The sequence below is a fragment of the Sardina pilchardus genome, chromosome 24, assembly GCF_963854185.1.
Source record: "Sardina pilchardus chromosome 24, fSarPil1.1, whole genome shotgun sequence".
NCBI lineage: Eukaryota > Metazoa > Chordata > Actinopteri > Clupeiformes > Clupeidae > Sardina > Sardina pilchardus.
Window position 1 is genome coordinate 19,111,073 of NC_085017.1, and position 21,981 is coordinate 19,133,053.

The 21,981-nt window shown below is 41.6% G+C and overlaps 1 protein-coding gene across 1 annotated transcript; it reads right to left on the reverse strand.

Moving 5' to 3' along the window:
* Window positions 1-598: 598 nt before the first annotated feature.
* On the reverse strand, window positions 599-21,072 carry mc5ra (melanocortin 5a receptor). Its single transcript, XM_062528726.1, has 2 exons — window positions 20,400-21,072; window positions 599-2,060 (listed from the first exon to the last, which is right to left on the reverse strand). Exon 2 carries the CDS (start codon window positions 1,929-1,931, stop codon window positions 852-854), a length of 1,080 nt encoding a protein of 359 aa, XP_062384710.1. The 5' UTR covers window positions 1,932-2,060; window positions 20,400-21,072; the 3' UTR covers window positions 599-851.
* Between the last annotated feature and the right edge of the window lie 909 nt (window positions 21,073-21,981).

Below are 21,981 nucleotides of genomic sequence, written 5' to 3' on the forward strand. Positions count from 1 at the left end.
TCATTCAACGTCATATATAGTCCTTACAGGTTACAATGTTTTATATATTTCAGGTTACACAGATTTAGCAAGGATCTTATAATGGTATAATGGTTTAATAACTCAATCATTTCAAAGAAAAAAATAGGGGTTTCTTTTTCTTATGGAAGGGCACCAACAATTTCAGCTACAACTGTAATTGTTACAGTCTAATCGTGCTAACGCATGAAACATTTGCCAAAGGTTCTGCCTCTGTGATTAAATGTTAAAGGTTCTGCAATGTCAGCTCACTCTGTCTTGTGTCTTATGTGCCCTGAATCACTGATCCAACTTGACATCAGGCTGCCACTTTGGCATGTGTAGTGCTTTGGATATGCATGAAAAAAGAGATGTTACATTCAAGATAGCTCACAGTAGATTAGTGTCATATCAAGGCGATGATATACAGTATAAATCTTTTACATATTATAATAGTACAACATTTATTTACAACTAGTTTACCACAAGCATTTATGAGAACTCCTGATATCTTGTAGCATGTTCAGTATTACATTGAGATAATTTATGCCTTCTGATTGCTCTTTTCAACTTTAATCATGACATTATTTTAAATCTGCACAATGTGGCTGAATGATCTTTTTCACCATCTTCTTAAAAAGTATTTGAATATGAATTGATGGATCTGTCAAATGACACCCTTTAAGAATGTAATATTGTCATGTCAGTCAGGGTAGTGAATAGTCCTGTGTGCTGTACATCCATCTATCGTTTGTTTTGAGACAAAGAGTCCAAGTGGCACTGCAGGTGTAGTTTAGCTTATCACATGATACTGTATGAATTCCTCCAAGCATTGGCGTGCGCGCCACGGGCTTTTACGACCGCTTGGCGTTCCTGGCCGCCTGAGACGTGTCGTAGACCTGGTTGCTGGCCGCCGTCCGGTCCGTCATGGGCAGCGTGAGGACATTCTCGAAGACGTTGCGCAGGCTGTAGCAGCAGATGATCTCCTTGAAGGTCTTGCGCATCTCCTGGCTGCGGAAGGCGTAGATGAGCGGGTCGATGACCGAGTTGCACATGATGAGGATGAGGTACATGTGGAAGTGCGACATGAAGCAGACGCAGTAGATGTTCCGCGGGCACGAGATCATGAGGATGAGGTGCAGGAAGAAGGGCGCCCAGCACACCACGAAGATGCCCAGCAGGATGGTGAGCGTGATGGCGCCCTTCATGCTCGCCCGCTGGTGGATGGCGTTGTAGCCGGGCAGCGCGGCGATGCGCTTGACGTGCGAGCGCGCCAGCATGAACATGTGGCTGTAGAGCGACGCCATGAGCACCAGCATGGCGAAGAACATGGACACCAGGCAGACGATGACCGACGTGGAGTCCGAGTAGATGATGAAGACGATGCCGCAGCCCGTGCAGAAGGTCCAGATGCTGGCGATGATGAAGGAGGCGCGCCGCACCGTCATGATGTTGTGGTAGCGCAGCGCGTAGAAGATGGTCACGTAGCGGTCCACGGCGATGGCCAGCAGGCTGCACATGGACGCCACCACCGAGATGCAGATCAGCGAGTCGAAGACGTTGTCCATCTGACGCGTGAAGTGGTCGTCCACCACCAGCTGCCGGTTGGCCAGCAGGTAGATGACGATGGTCTCCCAAGCGTTGGAGACGCTGACCAGCATGTCGGCCACGGCCAGGCTGCAGACGAAGAAGTACATGGGCGAGTGGAGGTTCTTGTTCTTGACGATGGCCCAGATGACCAGGATGTTCTCCAGGAGGCTGATGATGCCCAGCGTGAGGAAGACCTCGGTGGCGATGTTGAGCTGCTCGCACGCCTTGGGCTTGGCCGCGGGCGCGGACGTGGCGGTGGCGTTGGCGTGGGAGTACACGGGACTGGCGTTCAGCCACAGGCTCCAGTGGGGGAGGGGGAGGGTGGTGGTCTCGGAGGCGTTCATCTCCGGTCTGCGTCTCAGGTGCAGGTCAGGTCAGGTGGGGGGAGGATCAGGAACGGACACAGCGTTGACGCCTTTCTCCAGCTCTCACTGATGCTGTGGCCAGAACATGGTCCAGTGGACAACTGCAAACTGAAAAATGACAAAATGAATGACACTGGACTCAACTGTAACACTTACATAGAACATCAGGACCTCTGAACCAATCAACAACTCATCATAAAAGGGTCACAGGATCACTGGGATATTTATTTTTTATCTAATAATCATGTTGATTTGTTTTGTAAAATGTACCTGCCATTTAGGGGGAAAAAAGTAGATCTACACATTATAGACCTCTACAGATTTTGCTCATTCACTCACACTTGTTCAGTACATTTTCTTCAGCCTCATAAAGCTATGGTGCAATGGTTACCATGGTACCTAATCCACAGCAAGAGAAGAAAGAAAAGAAAGTCTCCAACTGTTATTCCTCTGTATGGAAGAACTTTTTAAATATGCTTAGACAGTGCTACACGCTTGAATGCATGCCTATGGAGACGCTTTTGGCTTCACCGAAAAGTGATGACCACAGCCATTACCTAGCAATTACCTATAACAAAAGGCAATGATTGGAATCTGATAATGTGCATTTCTCTCCATTTATTGGGAGAACGAAAGGCACAGATTGATTGTCAAATCTCGTTCCTATCACATCTCCTTTGGAGTGAAACTCTGAGTCTTTTCAGAAGGATGGGAACCCTCCAGGCTGAACGTTTCTTTCAAATGACCTGGGACCTTCTGTTCGGCAGAGGGCAGCTTCTGGTGAGCTTTAGTCGAGGCCTGTGCACCAGAGTGCATGCCTTCTTTTCCAGGCCCTCTGTAATTACTCCCCAGGGATTCTTCACTGGGGTGGAACGGCAGGATTTTGGATGAGAAAACAGACAGAAGTTTGGGACCCGAGGGAAAGAGGGTAAAACAGCATTCAAGACACCATCATAAAATAAATAAGTGCCATTATGCAACGAAAACCCTGTACAAATACTGTATCTCTGGTATTGAGTTAGAGTGGCAACTGTCAAGTGCAAAATGGCTATACAATGAATCTTGTGGAGCAAAGCAAACTGTTTCTTTTCACCTCGGACAGGATCAATATGTTATTTTGTGTCCAACAACTGTTTACGTTGCATGGCCTATTACTTTTAAACCCTCAACGTGAAGTAAACTTTTTGAAACTGTATACTGTTCAGTCTAACTATTGTAATCATTGTTGTTATTTGTATGTCGCTTTGGACGAAAGTGTCTGCTAAATACCATAACCATAATAACCATAACCATGACAATAAACTATTTATTTTCTATATTTAGTATATACTGTATAGAAAAAAAATATATATATATATTGTCTTCAGGATGTAACAGTGGGTTATTTACACAAAGTCATTACAAGATAATTGCTCGTAAAATTATTTCCATTTTAGCAACTGTAAATGGTGGGCCATTGCATAGTCTTCCAAATCATAACCTTTTCCCTGGCTATCACCAGACTCAATCTTTTGAGATTGGACATTAGTCTGGGGAGTCTGCGCTGCGCTGTCTGCTGTCTAGTTCAAATGACTGTACACTTGGATAGTCCTTCAACCAATCAGACCAACGATCTGGGTGCGCCTGGTGGATAAGCCAGTTTGTGATTGTTTCCAGCAAACGTGGATGGGAAGCAGGAGAGATAAATGTGGAGGTTTACAGCCTGAGCTGCCGGGCGAAATCCAATCGCCAGCAGACAGGGCTGAGTTTACCCATAATCCTTTTCTCCATCCTCCTTCTCTACCAATCATATCCATTCACCAACTGTTGCAGTAAAAGTTTGAAAACCCCATAGGTTAACTTATGATTTATTAAAATAGCAATCCATTCATTTTCTATTAGAGAAGTTGAAAGAAATATGCAGAGAATGTTATATAATACAATCCCATTAAAAGTAGATAGCATATAAATATGTATAACTTGCATGTTAAATTAAAGGCATGCATGGCAATGTCAGCCTGCTCCAGTTTTCAGCACCTAAGTCCACTTCACAGCATGACAGCGACATCCAGCCAGCCCGCGCATGCCATGCCGACAACCGCATCTCTTCTCTGGATAAAAAAAAAAAAACAGAAGTCATTTTCTTTATCGTTTCCCGATACTGAAGCCCACATGCCAATACACATGCCTTGGCTCATTCAGTCTCTTCGACTGAACTGAATCGCAAACACTCTTCATTTGCATCGCCAGCGCCCTCACCACTGCTGCAGCTCTCCGCTAGACGAGGGACAGGCAGCCAGCTCACGCTGTAAGCAAAGCCAGCTCCTTATCGACACGGCGGTGCACCACCTGAGTTGCCTGCCGTGCTTGTAATCTTAATTGTATTGATGTTTGGAGTTCTGGCATGACGCGAGGGGTTGTTTTCGTTTCCCTAATTGAAACTAAACGCGCCCGACGCTTCTTTTGAAGAGTGATGAAAACCAATCGAGATTTCAACAAAGACTATTCAAAGACCATTCTATTCAGTGTTGCAGCATACACTTTGCATTGACAATGCTGTATTGACATCGGAGGCTGTTCTTTTTTCCCCTTTGCTTTCAAACACCAAACAAAACAAAAGAGTTTTGACAACAACTCCTAGCGCACTCATCGACACTGAAAGGGCTCTGCCGAATATAATTAAATGTAATGTAAACAGTGCATTTTTCACATCATATATTTCACAGATCAACAACAAATATTTGTCAAGATAAGTGTGGTCTACTTTAAGCCCATGAGATGTCTTTCCGTGAGAGGCAGCCATCCTCTATGGTGCAATGTGCTTCTGTTTCCATGCACTGCTGAAAATGGGTGCAAATGAACTTTAGGGAAAAACAAAACACAGGAAGCCACATCCTGTGATCATCGCTGTGATCCTGCATGCATGTCTGGTTAGATCCCGTCTGCTCCATCTCTACTACGTGCTTGAATGCATGCCTATGGAGGCGCCGCTTTTGGCTTCACCTAAAAGTGGTGACTCGAGCAATTGCCTAGCAGTTATACCAAATGGTAATGATTGGAATCTGATAATGTGCACTTCTCTCTCGATATTGGGAGAACGAAAGGTTGATTGTCAAATCTCGCTCACTATCACATCTTCTCTGGAGTGAAACTGTCTTTTCAGAAGGATGGGAACTCTGCTGGAAATGGGGTGCAAATCAAGCTTGTAGAGAAAAACAAAACACAGGAAACCTCATCACATCGCCTGTGATCCATACTTGCATGTCCAGTTAGATCCTGCCTGCTCCATCTGTTATGAAATAGGGAAATGCTGATGATGGGCTAAATGTTTGTTTCCCATTTTTTCTGTCTTTGGCTCATTATATATTTCGGTTTATGATTTCAATGCAAGTTCTTATAATTCAGCTTTTGTGTGCGACTTCTTTTCTGGACTTACTCTTTTTTTGAGTTACGCACCAAGCGACACACAAAGAAAGACAAAGGCGCGGACGCCACTTTAACTAACTTAACCATCTGTTATGAAGAATGCTCTGCGTGTAGTGTATGTAGTGTAGTGTAGTGTAGTGCTCTGTTATGAATGCTGCATTTATAAATTGTAGGGTCAAAGGCTGCTGAGCGTATGCCCTCTGATACATCTTGACCATCACACACTTGGGAGGGCCCTTCTTCACCTATGATTTCCCTCTCTTCTCCAAACTATTTCTTCACAAGTCTAAATAACCATCCATCCTGGGCCCATTATCCATCCTGAATAACATTAAAGGGACACTTCACCGATTAGCATTAAGCTTTGTATCTTTAGAAGACCAGTCATGTTTTTGAATGGCCGTGCATCATGCCCTCAGTTTGCCTTGAGATGGGAGAAATACAGATTTCAACGTTGGACTCTTCTCTGAGAATACTGAAGGGAGGAGTGAGCCGCGTCTCTGTTGTGCATGGTCCTTGGTTAGAATATAATGTATGCTATTTTAGACATCATGCACCTCTAACACAATCCGCTCGGTTGGATCAACTCAACCATCAGAAAAGGTTCGATTGAAATCAGTCTGGAGTTGGTATGTTGAGTGGACATAGAGTACAAACCTTAGCAAGATATTTGATATTGATTCATGCTAAAGGTTTTGCAAAATTGATCTGGTGTCAGATAAATTCAATTCTTTGAACAGGTTTATAAGGGTGCACCCCTGTGTCTGCAAGTGTGATTGTGCACTCAATGTGCTCATTTGTATGTGTGTGCGTGTGTGTGTGTGTGTGTGTACAGGAAATGTCATACATGATCCTTCTCAAGAAGACAGCCTTTTTCCGAGATTTCGCCATTTTAGAGCAAGTATGAAAGGCTGCCATATTGATTTGATGCATTCCAATGTATTTACAGAGCACTAAGGAAGGCAATAATCATCATTATGTACAATCATATGACCTCAATAAGCATTGTCATTGGAGAGAGAGAGTGTTTCTGAAAGCCATGACCAGAGACGATTGTCAAAGGGACACTTTATAGGCACACAGATGGGAGAAATACGGATTTCAATGTTGGACTTCCTGCTTTCAGTGATGTAAAAAATGATGCAAAATCTCAGTATCGCCAAGGGCAGCCAATGGGCTAGGGCCGGCCCTGGGTGAAGTGTCCCTTTAAAGTGAGATAATTGATAGAGGGTCATTTTCTATATTTTTTAGGAGTCCGGAAGCAGCTTAGATAGTAGGTATAGGTCCTAACTCCAAAGTTTAATTATTCATCCTGTGTCCGAAAGAGTGTTTCATTGGCATCACACACAATGATAATAAAATAGTAGCACATTATATTCAAACATTATGTTTATCTTCTTGAATTTCCCCTTGGGGATCAATAAAGTATCTATCTATCTATATATCTATCTTCTCTAATTGCTTATTCAGAGAAAAGTTTATGCTTGGCATAATGGACATGCCTATTTAGGAGTCCGGAACTACGTGCCATTTCGTTCCATTGACAAATCCCTTTATGATTCATCTTGGTAACTAGACAATCTTTGCCATGACATTTCTGAAGGGATTTCAGCGTGCAGTAACTGCATGTTTTTGTTGTTGTTGTTGTTGTTGTTGTTGTTTTGTGGGAATCACATTAGACATTCATGTCATTCAAGCTACATCTTAATAGACAAAAAGATAGAGAGAAAAATATAAAAGCAGGATTTGGTAGTCTCGGGGACACGTGTAGCAACATGAAAAGCCTATACTATTTAAAGAAACATCACAAGGCAAAGGTCCATGGTTTTCAACTGAACAGCCTTCATCCGAGTGTATTCTGCGGCAGCTTTCATATTCTGATAGAGGCTTTTTACTGAAGCTCATTTCATTTCTGATTTCTGAAGCCCCTTTTCATTAATGGAGGATAATTATCTTGCCTTTCCAGTATGAACCTGGATTTGAAAGCACCTTTCGGGGATCTTATGAACTTGTCTTATGAACAGAATTGCCAAGCCAGGTGGTAGGCAGGCATCTGCCATCTTAAGGGATCAAGAGTTCAGAAGAAGGGGAAATGACGTCCGGCCAACATGATGTACCTTTCAAGGCATTACAGTAAGAGCAGTATGTTTTTTTCTCCACGACAAATCTACTGTATGTATCTCAATGTGCTATATATGTTTCTCGTGGGCTTCAGGGTTGCATATGGCCGTCTATTTCGCCCAAGCCTGATAAGAGGATTTTATCCCCTCTGCTTTTATGATGAGCCTTATAATAACCATGTCTTTCATCATGGCTCAGAAAGCCCATATCCAGTGTGATTGGATATAGTCACCTGGCCTGCACACACTCAGGGTCCTTATAGAAGGTCCATTAGGAAAAAACTCAGCCATATTCCTGTATAATAACTGGACCCCTGCCTGTCACTTTCATGCCTGATTGTACCAGACTCACTCACTTTGTGAAGAGAGTATAGGGTGCTCTCCATTGGGAAATGTTTCCAACTCTTGCATCGTACTGGGCATACACTGTGTGTTAACTTTGCCTAACCGTTAAAAAAACTGCATTGTTTTGTAAAGCATCAGCAAAAATATAGAAAACAATGTATTGACCTCTGCTGTTTAAATGTATACCTTTGACTGCATTAAACAATTACCACAGCCGGCAACAGCCAGCAATTTCAAAACTAATGTCATCCTCTCCAATCACTGATTGGCCCACCATCCTGCTGGCTGATGGTATAGCGTACATTAAATGCATGGACAGGAGCCAGACTAGTATCTCGGCGATATGAAAACGAGTGTAGCTACCTGGCGGGTGGGGCCAGGGGCCAGGCTAGCCACTTCCCACCTGCAGCCGTATTCATGTGTTCTACATGAATACGGCTTAAGGTATTAATAAAGTATTAATATTCTCTCCGTCAGTTTCCTGTGACTCGTGTCTTTTCCGTTAGTGTATTGTAGGTCACTCCCTAGAGGGATATGTCTGTCTGCCTTTCTTTCTCTCTTTCTCTCTTTTTCTCCTCCTGCCTTTCACCATCTCTCTCTCTGTCTCCCAGCCTTTCTCTCTCTTCTCTCTCTTTTTCTCTTCCTGCTTTTTCTCTCTCTCTCTCTCTCTCTCTCTCTCTCTCTCTCTCTCTCTCTCTCTCTCTCTCTCTCTCGCGCGGTCCTTGTCTATTTTGTGATCTCCTTTGACTCTGCTGGCATGTGGAGCTCCAGCACAATCCTGTCTGCCCTGCTGGCTGCGCTGCGGCGGTGCCGCGCCTCCACATTTCAGGGGTCGGCTCTGACTCACGCCCCCGCACAGGGCTGACTCAGACTGGACTGCTGGCGCAACCACAGCAGCAGCAGCAGCGGGAAAAGAAGAAGAAGAAGCAGTCTTGCTCAGCAGCATCACTTTGCCTACGATTCCCCTTCATTCAGCATCACACAGACAGACTGTGCGTCTAAGCAGCTCTCCGGCGGCTACATGGGGCAGCCTTCTGTTTAGTGACATTCTGAGGAGTGCCAGTGCTATTCCTTTTTTTTTTTTTTTTTTTAAAAAGAGCACAGATCTACAAAGTATAGATCTAGAGCACAGTACTAGTGCCATTCTAATTGGCATGCCTTAACCCCATGGGAGCAATAGCCTTTCCTGCAGGAATGTATTTGCATTTGTCTGCTGTCTCAATTCCAGTCAAGAGAATACAAACACGGACATTATACTGACAAAGAAACAAGATTTAGGCTATAAACCAAATGGACATATTATTGTTTTAAACCATGCCTTGAGGACCACCAAGATGCTGTTTTGTTAAAAAAGAGACAGTGTAGCAGCTGTTTTGTGGTTTGCAAGAACAGCACCATTACAGACCTGCTAATAGCCCAAGCGAAGGGATTTGCATAGTTTCTCATTGATGAACATGTTAAATAGCCTACATCACACTCACTGACAGAAAAAAGGGAATTAAAGACACAGAGAGAGAGAGAGAGAGAGAGAGTGTAAGAGAGGAAATTACTGTAAAGTAAGAGAGGAAATAACAGATAGAGATAAAAAGAGGTAGTCTTGAGTAGACTGAAAAAAGCGGGTCTTATTTTAACAAGTCCAGAGGGAATAGGCTCCAAGGGAGTTGTACATTCTTCATCCTCCCTTTGAATTTAAAATATGGAGTCATGTTTACTTTGCCATTCCAGACCACATTACACTTTATGACAACCATGTCATGCTCCAGTTGAATTATACATTTGTATTATTAAGTAAACTGAGGAATGTGCTCATGTAAGCGAAAATGTCTTTTACTTCCCAGGAGCTATTTTGCCATTCATAAGGAATGCAATCAATAATTCTATAGAATGCCATTGAGGACCCCTCGCACGAACACAATGTTGAATGATTGCTTCACAATTGCTATTTGTAGCTTTTCGAGACACAAAGGTTCAATCTTCAAAGACTCAGAGACAATTTGGTCAAAGACCGTTCTTCGAAATAGTCTGTGATTAGGAGTCTCTCAACTGAATTTCTACTTTGAGTTTTCTAAACCATTTCCAAATCGGTTTTTCTAACTTCACCGACATCATTAGGCTACAACATTCCTCTTGTAGGCTACTTCAGTACTGGACAGTGGACAGCGTCCAAAATAAATTAAACATTTCGTCTTACGTCAGGATTTAACCCCAATCCATGATTTTAACAAAAAGAAGCCATGTGATTTGACTGCAGTAGGTTCGATGTGATTACATTTTCTGTCTAGGCATCAATTTCAAAATAAGTGTAAGTAATTGGTTTACAACCAGAATTAAGCTGCCTACTCAAAGAACGGCCGCCTAAAAAGCCACGCGCGGACGGCAGCACTCACCTTTTCCCTCGAGAACGAAACGTTTTCAACACCTGTTGATGAGCGGAACGTGAACAAGAAATCTGTGCAGTAGTTCAAGCAGCTTCTCAAAGGTAACAGACTTCCAAGGGAATGAAACCTCTTTGCTGTGTGGTCTTGCGTATGTCTGGTAGCCTATATAAGCTGAGTGCGTGTGTAACTCCACCTCCCGCATCTCGGAGTCGATGAAACACAGACAGATACTGTAAACCAACAGCATAGTCCGCATAAAACATAAAACATAAAAGATAACACATAAAAGATAAAACATAATTAACAGAAGTCGGGCAGTTTGTAATGGCGGTGCCCAATGTCTGATTTACCTGTTGTTAAATAGCCAATTCTAAGACTTGGGCTAATCCTCCCAAAATAGGTCCGGGGCAGTTATCCTTTTGTCAACAAACATTAATATTCAAGAGAGGAAGTGCAAAGAAGAACACAAATTCTGTCCGGATTGGACGGCATAGCTACAGAATGCCTATTCATCTTTGAGAAAAATACAAGTTTGTCTTTTACAACAACCAAAAATAATTTGCATAGCCTATTGTCTAACTGACCACAGAAAATTAAAAAAAAAAATCAAACAAATCAGGACTGAAGGGGAATGTCTAAACTAGCCTAATTGAAAGGAATTACAAGTAGGCCTATAGTCATAATAGCATATGACACTACCAGTCCGTTTTCAAGAAGATTAGACTTGAAACAGACACAATAGTTGGCTATATTGTTTTTAATTATTAAAAACCACTGGAAAAAAAACAGGCTGCTAATTGTCAGAGCTGTTTCTGAGCCACCTACGATCTGATTTCTCTGGACGAATGGTGAAGGCTGGCCTGCTACTTACTATTTCTCATCGCTAGCAGCTTCACCGTGATTAGCTTCAACTCTGATACAATTGTGTCTGTGCATGTGCACAGCTGACCAAGCTTGGGGAAGATATATCTGATCTGGCTACATAACTTCATCTACATGACAAACAATGTCCTCTCAGACTAAGCAGCAGGCAAAGTGTTATGATGTGTGCTAAATCCACCCTGGGACAGACGACCCACCTATTCTTTGCATGCCTCCATTGCTTGCAGAAGAGGGATGTAGGCAACTGGTTGGCCTTCATATCCACTGAAAAGGATTCTGCAATACGTTTTAATGGGGGCTAAAGGAGAAGTGCAAAACTGTGAAATTGTACAGGTACCCAACTGAACAGGAACACCAGTTAATTATATATTAGATATGTTTGTAGTATTGAGGTCCAGTCTGATTTGCGTTCAGTTTTCAATGTATGGGTATTTTCAACTACCAGATATGTTTTGCATTTTGTATATGTGTTTTCCCAACATACACTGCTGTTCTAAGAGTTTAGAGAGAAGAGTTTTGCAAGTATTGTTATTATTGCTGGATTGGTGTTTTGTGATTAGTAATTAGTAATAATTTTAAGGAGCATTTACTTTTTTCCTATACCTGGGAAAAATATTTTAATGGACACGATCACTGATATGATAATCATTATATATCCGACATGAAAAAAGTAACATTTTCAAGATATTGTACAGACACAGATAATTCCAGATCCTGTTCTTTAGGAGACATCCAAGCATCATGTCAAAATGCCATGCCTTGGTCATGAGGAAGCCCCATTCATTGGACAATACATTTTCAAAACACTGAACCCTGCTAAAATGATTATGGTAGAATTCTGGTTAAAGATACAAATGCTCCAAGGAAGAGCCTTCCTTCAGAATTACATTTCTAGTTGCCTCCCTATAGCCATCTTGAATGATATGGTCTCAATTACTTAGACTAAACTAGATTTGTCACTGTTGGATTAAATTGTGAGACTGTCTGTTTCTTGTATGTGTCCCTGAATAAATAACATGAGACAGATGCACTATGTGAAACACTACCCCCCCCCCCCCCCCCCCCCCACACACACACACACACACACACACACACACACACACACACACACTAGCGTTGCCATAAGTATTATCTCGATACCGAGTGAAGAGTTTCGAAAATTTGATTTGATTTGATTTGGGAGCCACCACCACCTTGACACCATCATTAATATTAAATATTGTGTGATCATTCATCAGAGGAGACCCTATAGATTTGATCGACTTTGATCGACCCTCCACAGAGAGAGAGAGAGAGAGAGAGAGAGAGAGAGAGAGAGAGAGAGAAAGTGATGGCTTATGTTGTAAGTTTCTGTTTCATATTTTGAAATTCATTTTCATGGACATTTTTGTCTCTTTTTGTGCTTTGTATCAAAGAAAAGGGACATACAAAGCTTTTTCATTAGGCTGTGCAGAATCTAGAAGTATAGCCTAGGCAAAAAAAAAAATGCTACACAGGCAATTGCATATAGGCTTAGACTCTGTATAGCCTAATGAAAAGTTGTTATAGTCTTTGTCAAGCACAGAAGGGGGGAAACATGTATATTGTGAAGGGCAAAGGGAATATTACACTGTTTGCCTTTTCTGGGTTATGCATTGACAGCCCTGACAACTTAGCCTACCCAACACACCTGCTTGCTTGTCTACCAGTTGCACCAGGGTGAAGTGGCCTATCTTTGACACTCTCTTGCGTGTCAGACCACCCCTTCGGTTTCAGCCAATCAGATATTTCTTTTACTTTCGACCTAGCCGTTGGAACCGGTCTGAACACCACAAAGGATTTCGCTAAAATGTTGGTGGTGCACGGGGACAATTTTGTCATCTTAAATTATCGTCCCTATCTAAACCTACACCCATGTCTTAAATATACACTTAAGGTCGATACATGCAGCTAATGAATTCAGCTCAAGGTGAGCTGTAAGTACTGTACCTAAGTGCTTACAGTTTTTCTCAGTTGCTCTGGTGCACTTCTCAGATCAGAATAAAAATGATTAGTTCAACCTCCACAACATTTAGTCATTTGTGCACCTCATAGTGTAGTCATTTCTCCTTTCGCTGAAAAATATGCTAAAGATACTAAAACAAGGATCCACATGGATGTATACTGAGGATGTATAAGTATGACTAACTAAAAAAAAGAGCGACAACACTGCTACAAAGAGTCGATGCAGTCATTGATCATATGAGGGTTCAACTCCATCCGCTGAGTGGGTTAGATGTAAAGAAGCCAGAATTTCCAGTGAATTAATGGATTTATTATTATGCAAATATTGATCTAGTTGCGAAAAAAGCTAATGTGACCTCAGCAGTAGCTTGAGGTTATTTATCTTTGTAAATAACATAGCAACACATTCTGTTTACTTTGTATAATTCACTGAAAGTGGGTTAGGCTACACGCTTTTAGCAACTGTGTAGTCTTGCTGTTACTGTTCATTTGAAGTCTGCTTGTGGGCTTAACACAATCATTTCAGTTTTCCAAACTAGTGTCCAAATTCTCACCTCACATACTGTATATATACAGTGCGTCACACCTCCTGACAAAAATCAAGACTGAAACTCAAGGCGTGTTGCATGATGTGTTTATACTGTATGTCCTCTTGTAACTTAGGACAGCATGCTCACGACCATGTGGTCACAAGAATCTGGAGGTACACGGTCGAGCGCACAGAGCTGTGTGTGTGTTTGCAGCACAGCGGCGAACCAGTCTTGTTCCACAGCTATAGTTTTCTTCAGGATGCAATTGTTGTCAGGTTGCCTCTAAAGATCACAAGGCTCTCCAATGCTTTAGATGACCCCCTTAATGTTTAAAACACATTGTCCCTTTTTCCCCAATTGCCTTTCAAAAAAAGGAGAAAAAAAACATCACAAAAACAACTTAATCAATAGGCACAGGTATTCACAACGAAATATCAACATAGTCACACGCAGGCACACACATTCAATAAAAATACATTTACAGGTATGCATACGCTCACAAGCACACATCCCTGGCACACATGCAGACAGACACACTCACGCACGAATGCACACACACACACACACACAGACAAAGGCACGTAAACACACAGACACACGTGCACACTCAGACACACACACACACACACACACACGCACACAGACACACACCACAATCAGCAATTATTCAAACTCACAAGACTGTGAGCTTCCTGTTATCGAGTTCTTTATCAAGCCTAAGTGCTCTAATAGACTGTAGAGTGTGCTCTGACACTGGTTTTAATGAACTTATTACAATTGGCGCGGCGCCCAAGACACTGACAAACAATAGCTCTCTGTTTAGACTCCCTGGAGATTTCTTAGGGCAGAAGTTTACTCTTATCACCGGTTCAGAGAAAAAGAGGTCCAAGGCAGCAAACCGCGATGACTAACAAAGATTCAGTGTGTGTCCCTGGAAACAATATGCAATATGAAAGACTCATGAAACAGATGTTTGGGGAGAAAGGGGGGGGGGGGGGGATGAAATTAGTCTCTTACTTGTGATTCCTACTGAAAATCTGTGTTCTGGGTGAGCACTTGAACTTTTGTGAGAGAGAAAGAGACAGAAAGATGAGGTTATGAAAGGTCCGATTTTTAATTGCATTTGTCTTGAAAACGGCCATGTACAGTATGTAATTTCGGGCCTGAACTTTACTGAAGCGCTGTCACGATGAAAGGGCCGCTCGGCAGAAGGGGCAGCCGTCCGGCCCAGGTTACGGCTGATTCAGTTGCGCTCACAGAATGATTAAAAGAAAACGGTGCAGCTCATAATTGGTCCTTCATTTGATCTCAGACCATGATAGGCAAGAAGATTAGCAGCTGATAATTAAACATGCCTTCTAATGAGACGCAAGACAAAGCGCATTACTCAAAGCTCGGTGACTGCTTAAAAAACAAAACAAAGTCATGGACAAAAAAAGTTGGCTTAGCAACACAAGTTACACAACAGCGTCTAACTAACAACTGCCAAAAAAACATATTGATTTAAGGGGACCATAGACAGGCCTACTGTAGAGCTAGGCATATTTTAAATACTGTCACTATGGTAAAATGGGGAAGGGATTCAATCCAAAAGAAACTGAGCAGGCCCTTTGATAATGCTGTCTAAGGTTCTGTGCACATCTTTTGTCGTTGTCGTGTTAATGGAGAACAGCCAGGTCACGTCTGAAGCAACTTGGCCTTGATGCATGCATGCAGACCCGACCATCAACCTGCTCTTTGGAAACAGCTATTGTTGACTCGAGTCAGTGTGTGTGTGTTGGCCGGAGGGGGAGAAACACCTTTGTGAAAAGCATTAATGATGTGAGAACTGAGCTGAAAGCACTCAATTCTCCTTTTGTGATTTGTTTAAGTAGAAGTGGTCGTGACACCCAGTGGGTCTGGATGTAGTAGAATCGGACTCAAGGTTGGTGAGCAGTGTTAAAGGTGTTCTATGTGATGTTGGCTAACGTCATGTCTGTTGACGCTGAGACAAAACAGAGAGCTACCCGTCATTTCCCGACTATTAGCCGCGGCTTATACATTGATTTTGCAAAATGTCTTCAGGGATGAGGTTAATACACAGGGACAGTTAATATGGTATTAATATGGTTTTGTTTCTTTTAACTTGCATAAAACACTGTCCTGCGGCTTATACACAATGCGGCTTATATGCAGGAAATTACTGTACAGTAGCTTGCCCCCTCTCTCCTGCGCAACTGAAACTCTCCTGAATGCGCATCTCATCGATGAATGGTTAGTCATTTTTTTTATGTTTCATGGTCCAGGCTGTGCCAGGCTGTTTTTGTTGCCGTTTTCGGAGCCTGGGCTGTTTTATAGTGTATTCAGGGGACAGGCAACTAGTGGATTGTGAGGTTGGGTGACCAGACGTCCCCGGTTTCAAGGGACAGTCCCTGTTTTTGGTTGCCTGTCCCCAGGAAAATACACCTATGTCCCCGCTTTTTGAAGATAAAACTTGTATGTATTTCAATCAGATTGACAGTCAAACTGAAAATGTCCCCGTTTCTTTCACATTTTTGGTATTATTTCACCGGTTTTGGTCTCGGACATCTGGTCACCTCATTGTGAGTAGACGTTTTAGCCAAGACACTGTTAAAGTTAGAGCACCTCTAGACTACGCAGCTGACGCAGCCAGAAGAACACACGTCCCTTGGGGGTCCCCTCCACGTGTTCCCTGCCAGAGCTGAGCTTTGAAGTAAGATTATGTCCTTTAATGCTTTGCCTTATGCCATCTGCTATACATTGAGATGAGAGAGAGAGAGAGAGAGAAAGAGAGAGAGAGAGAAAGAGATGATCAGTGATCATGTAACTCCAACATATAAGAGGAGCGATTTTAAAATCAATAAAAACTGAAGGAATAACATCATGTTAACATCAGTGTTAGAGGCAATAATTGATCATAATTAATAATAATTGTTGATAATTTAAAGTTAATGAAGTATTAATTTACCAATGCTAACAGAATAGCCACTTAAAAATAGAGCCAAGGCCAGCGTGCAGTGGCAGAATAGTGGCTCTTGTTTGATGGCTGATTAAAACATATTAATTCACCAGCTTATAAAGGAGCTAATTGCAAATATGGATAGATTACAGGGGGAAAGTAATTGCATATTGGACTGGGAATGTGGATGCTCTTGCTCTCTTCACATTTTATTATGTGCTTTGTCTAAAGTTTTGCACCAACTTGGCCCTCGCAAAATATACTTTTATATTTCTAAAATCCTGAGTTTGTTTAATTGAATAGTTTTCTAGAAATTCCCATTGACGAAATTATCCACATGGCTGTTTTAACAGCAAATGCAAATGTTAACATACTGTGGAAAAGCAATGGGGTAGGCAAATGGCCAGACAGCATATAACACCTGTGGGAGGGTCTGATGTAACCACCTAGTTATTCTATTGATTTCAACCTTTGGATGACCATTGATTATTTCCATGACCATTTCACTGAACATGCGACTGTTAGCCATGCAGGAGAGAAGTAACTGTATTGTCTGAATAGAACGCTTGAAGGTAATCTGAGGAGAGTCCATGAGGAAAGCATTTGAAAAAAAAAAAGATTGTTGCTTTGCCACAATGTCGAAACAAATCATGTACAAAAAGTTGCATTTGAACGCAAACCACCGCACAATCTCAAATTTCTAGTGCAGCTACCAGACCAGTGATGTGCTTGATTAATCTGTTTATCACAATGTTTGTGTCACCAATCTGATCTTGAGACTGTGCACTGCAAACAGTGCCCAACAGGAAACGGGAGACTTGAGTGGCTCTGTCCTCTTCTCACTGTTTTATGGGCCATAGCTTGGCCAAGACCTCACTCATACGAAGCCTTCGTTATGGAAGGGGAAAAAAAGAGCTTAGTGTAAAACTTGACTTAAAACACCATCATGTGGTGCACAGCCTGCAAAATCAACTCCAACAGTACATTGCAACACTGAGAATAAAGCCAATGTGCCATTGTCAACTGAGTGAAAGGGTGCACCATTGAGGAAAAAAAAACATTTGATATTCTCATCAGATATCAACCAATGTATGATGCTTGTTTTCATCTTAATTGTTATGAATAAAGAATACAAATTGTTCTGAACCATTTTGCATGTTGTTTGATTTGGTGCAAAAAAACAAAAAAATTGTCAGATTGTTATTCTCAGTTTGCTGGATTTTGTACGCCTCTCCAGCCCACCTATGAGGGATCTATGCAACTCTGTGGGAAGTTTTAGTCAGCCGTGCCTGCATGCCTCAGGCTCGCTAGACCTGGAACGGGATGTTGACCATGCAGCTGACTTTAAGCTCTTCAGAGACGCCGGCCAATGATGAGGACTCCAGGATTTGCAATGGTTATTTCATGTCCATATTCCAGGCTCCAGGCAAAACAAATAACAAACAAGAACGAGTGAAATCTGCTGGTAGTTTATTGATTGAAGACTAGATATATTTTTGATTCTCTACACTGCACTGCCAAACTCTGAAGATTTGATGATCTCAGAGTAATAAGATTGTGTGGAGATTGTAGGTGCTCGGTCGCAAAAGTGCAGTCACAGCCTGACCTGGCAGAGATTGGCCATCTAAATCTACACTGTACTTTATCAGTAAAAGGTATTTCAGCAGCAAGCGGTTCAATCTTTTCACGTTCAGAAAGTGGTCCAGTGGCATATATTAATATATGAATGAATGCATTAAGACAGCAAATGTCATTACAATCTAAGCACAATCATTTCTCGGAACTGTTCTCATGATAGCATAGGTTGCCTGATACAGTGTGAGGTAATTGTGTCTATGGGCAGTTTGGCTGATGTGTTTGTGTGCTGCACTGTGCTGCTGCCTACTGTCCCACAGTCTTGTGTCTCTACACTGTCGTGTCCTTGCTGAACCTTGCTTTATTTGCTTTTCAGCGGCATAGCAGAGAGAGAATAAAAAATGTTAAATTGATCGGTCAAGAATGTATTACGTGGATAACACAAACACAATAACTGTTGCCATATTTAACAGTATATATAGATTTACAACATCCATATGAATGTGTCACTACTTATGTGTAATTACCCTTCATAACAGCAAATTAATTGAATTTCCCCTTGGGGATCAATAAAGTATCTATCTATCTATCTATCTATCTATCTAAATGTCATTTGAAATGGCCAGCTTGCTATACATGGCATTCATAGATTTGTTTGCATGAGACATAGGCAATGAATAAACTTAAACTAAAAATAAACTTTTATTTGTCACATTCTTCCACACCTGAACCCTTTCCTGATTGCAGGTCTTAATTGTGAACAACAGAATGCTAATCACATACTTTAAATGTGATTAAAAATATACACTAGTTGAAATCAAAGGGACTTGAAATCAAAGGCATAAGAAGTGGTTATGAGAGCTCTTTTAATGAGACATGTTCAGCTAACACCTTCACCCCCCAATAGGGTGCTATTAATATGAAGGGGAAAAAATCACAGTATTTCAATAAGATTGGGGTGATGGATAATTTTGATTTGACATTTTAATAGCGATAGCTGTGTGTATAATTAGGCTGAAAGATTGCTCTTCGAGTACTGAGTGAGGAATGTTCTTCTTCCAAAGTCTTTCTTACAACCAGTGGTGTATAGTCTATGATGATAAGACTACACATTATACCCACTTAAAAAGCATCTCTATACACTTACTGTATAAGGAAGGACACATAGGCCTACTGTATTACCATTTGGGGTTGATCACAGTATAAAGCTAACTACTCACAATATATCCACTATATGCTAACTAGACTACACCACTGCTTCCAACCCTCCGAATCAGCTTGTACATTTTGTGCTGACAGTCTTGGCCTTCAAAAGTTCTCTCTTTCTCTCTCATCACAGACAGGATTGACTCATGGGAAATCTCTTAGTACAAAACAATTAAATTGGAAAAGATGTAGGTTACATCTGTGTCCTTATCTCAGGATTGTGACATTTTGTGTCAGCGGTAGGTACAGTACATTCATAAAATATAATCAGATTTTCTGAAGTTGATTTGTAAGACTTTTTGCATTTTGCATTTTGCATGTAAACACAAACCAAACTACATTCACAAAACCTCCGACAAACCCTGCAAAACTGAACAATCGCCTCGCAACAGTTGTACCTGTGCTCAAAATCAAGCACTGTGTTCAGATAATCTCAAGAAGCAGTCAAAATGAAAACACTACTGAGCAGTAATTAGACAATACTGTACATCAAAAAAAGGGAGAACACAGTTTTCAGGGCAGCTCATCATAGCTCCAGGAGTACTTTTCATTACAAAACAGTAAATGCATTTTGATTCTAAACAAACTTACCAAGACAAAGCAAACATATATCATAACTCAATGGATTCAACATCTACTGTAAATCCAGCAAACATAGGGGCTTGTGTTTACCATTACTAATATAAACATTATACACCTGTGATGTGTGCGTTTGATATGTAACAGCATAATCATTTTGAAGTGTAAGGGAATGATAAGAATCCAAGTCTTAGCAGGTTATCATTCAAAAAGAGCAGTTTATACAATATTACATTCTATTTTATGTATCTCCATTAAAATTTGTATATTTTGTCCTTGAAGAAGAGCTGTATGATTGTACAACGGCTCTATAAAGAGATGTTCTTGAACTCTAATCTGTCCCTCTACATGAAGATTATCTATAGCACATATTCTCCAAGCAGAAAGAAATTGTGAAGAGAGAGTCCCTTTCTTATCTAAAGCATGTAGAATTATCAGAATTAGTTTCACTTGCACAACATGCACTTCAAACTGAAAATACATACCCACATACTGGTGTCAATTTGGAGAAACATCAGGAGGACGCCCACAAGAGTGGTTACAGCCTACTTCAAAAGTAATCGTGTTACTGTATGTTGTAAAGGGCACACTTCACGCCAATTTTCCTTTGAGGATGCTGGATATTAAACCTAATATCAATCTGAAATTCACCTTACAAAGATGTCCAGTATATGTTTAAGATGGACTCAAGATCATCCACACACAATTCATATAATCTTAAGTGTCTGCAAGGTTCTGTGTTTAGTGAGAGTGTTTGAATAATGTTGCAAGAAAATAGAAAATGCTGTCCTATCCCATTCACTGGCAACCAGTGTGGGATGGTCATAACACTGGTGACAATAAGCACAGCAGAAAAACAGCAATGCTCTGCTCAGCGACTTGCCCACCAAAAATGAACTCTGACTCACCTTGACATGCATGCAGGCACTCTGGACTGTGCAAATGTTTGCATTCGTCTACCATTTGCTGAGAACCCTTTTTCACTGTTTCCATGTGTGATCCTTGAAAAACCCACTCGGACTGATTAAGAATGTTATTATGTCGACAATGTGTATTGATAGAAGGGTCTTGTTCATACCTGTGAAATCAATTTGTGTCAAGTCCCACCCTAGCTTTAGGTGTCTTGAGCAGGGGGAGTTCGGTGGTGACCCTGAGAGTGTGAGGAAGCATAACAGAGCTGTCAAGTGAAGTCAAACAAAAGCAAGGCCATACCAGCGCACACACACGCGCACGCATGCGCACACGCACACGCACACGCACACGCACACGCACACACACACCACTAGAGCCTACAGAGTTGTAAAAGTTTGTCTTAGGAGCCGTATTCACATACACGAGTATCTTGAAAAACTGAGACTTTTCCCTTCGTCTGTGCCTTTCGTGTAGGCTACACACAAACGGCGATTTCGCCTCCGAATACGATTCTTTCTGAAAACTCCGGCAAAAGTGTAAACAAAAGCCCTGCCACATATTTGCTCCAACCCTTCACTACGTCAGCTGATTCTAATAACTATACAATTACTGAGCCACATAAGCTAATCAGTGAAATCACCTGTGTTAAATACACAGATAGAAACAATACATAGGACTTTTACACATCTGAGAGCCTATTATACTTAAAAGCAGCATGAGGAAATTCAAGCAAAAGGCACTCACTCACACTCCTTCTTGGAATGAGAACAATAGGCTACCTTACTGGAAATGTAGAACACATTGCTGTTTCAAGTTGGAGCACCATCTGGTGCCTTCAGTGCCATTGCCCCAAAATAAGCATTTCTCCCATGAAATGATCTCACCAAAAAGATTATCCACTGAAATACACATATAACTGTGTGGGTGCCATCATAAAAGTGTGAGTAAATTGATCCATTGCGCAATGATGCTATTTAACCATGCATCAGATGGTACTTGCTGTTCAGTGGGCTGTTTGATTGCAGTTTTACAGACCAGAATGTTCAACAGGTGGGTAAGAATTAGAACCTGATTAGAACCCTGTGGACTCCCTTTTTGGAAACAAAAATGGCCACTTTGATTTGCTTAAAGAAAATTTAGTCATAAATACTTTTA

Coding starts and splice junctions, on each gene's coding strand:
- mc5ra (XM_062528726.1), bottom strand. CDS start 1,931: ATGAACGCCTCCGAGACCACCACCCTCCCCCTCCCCCACTGGAGCCTG.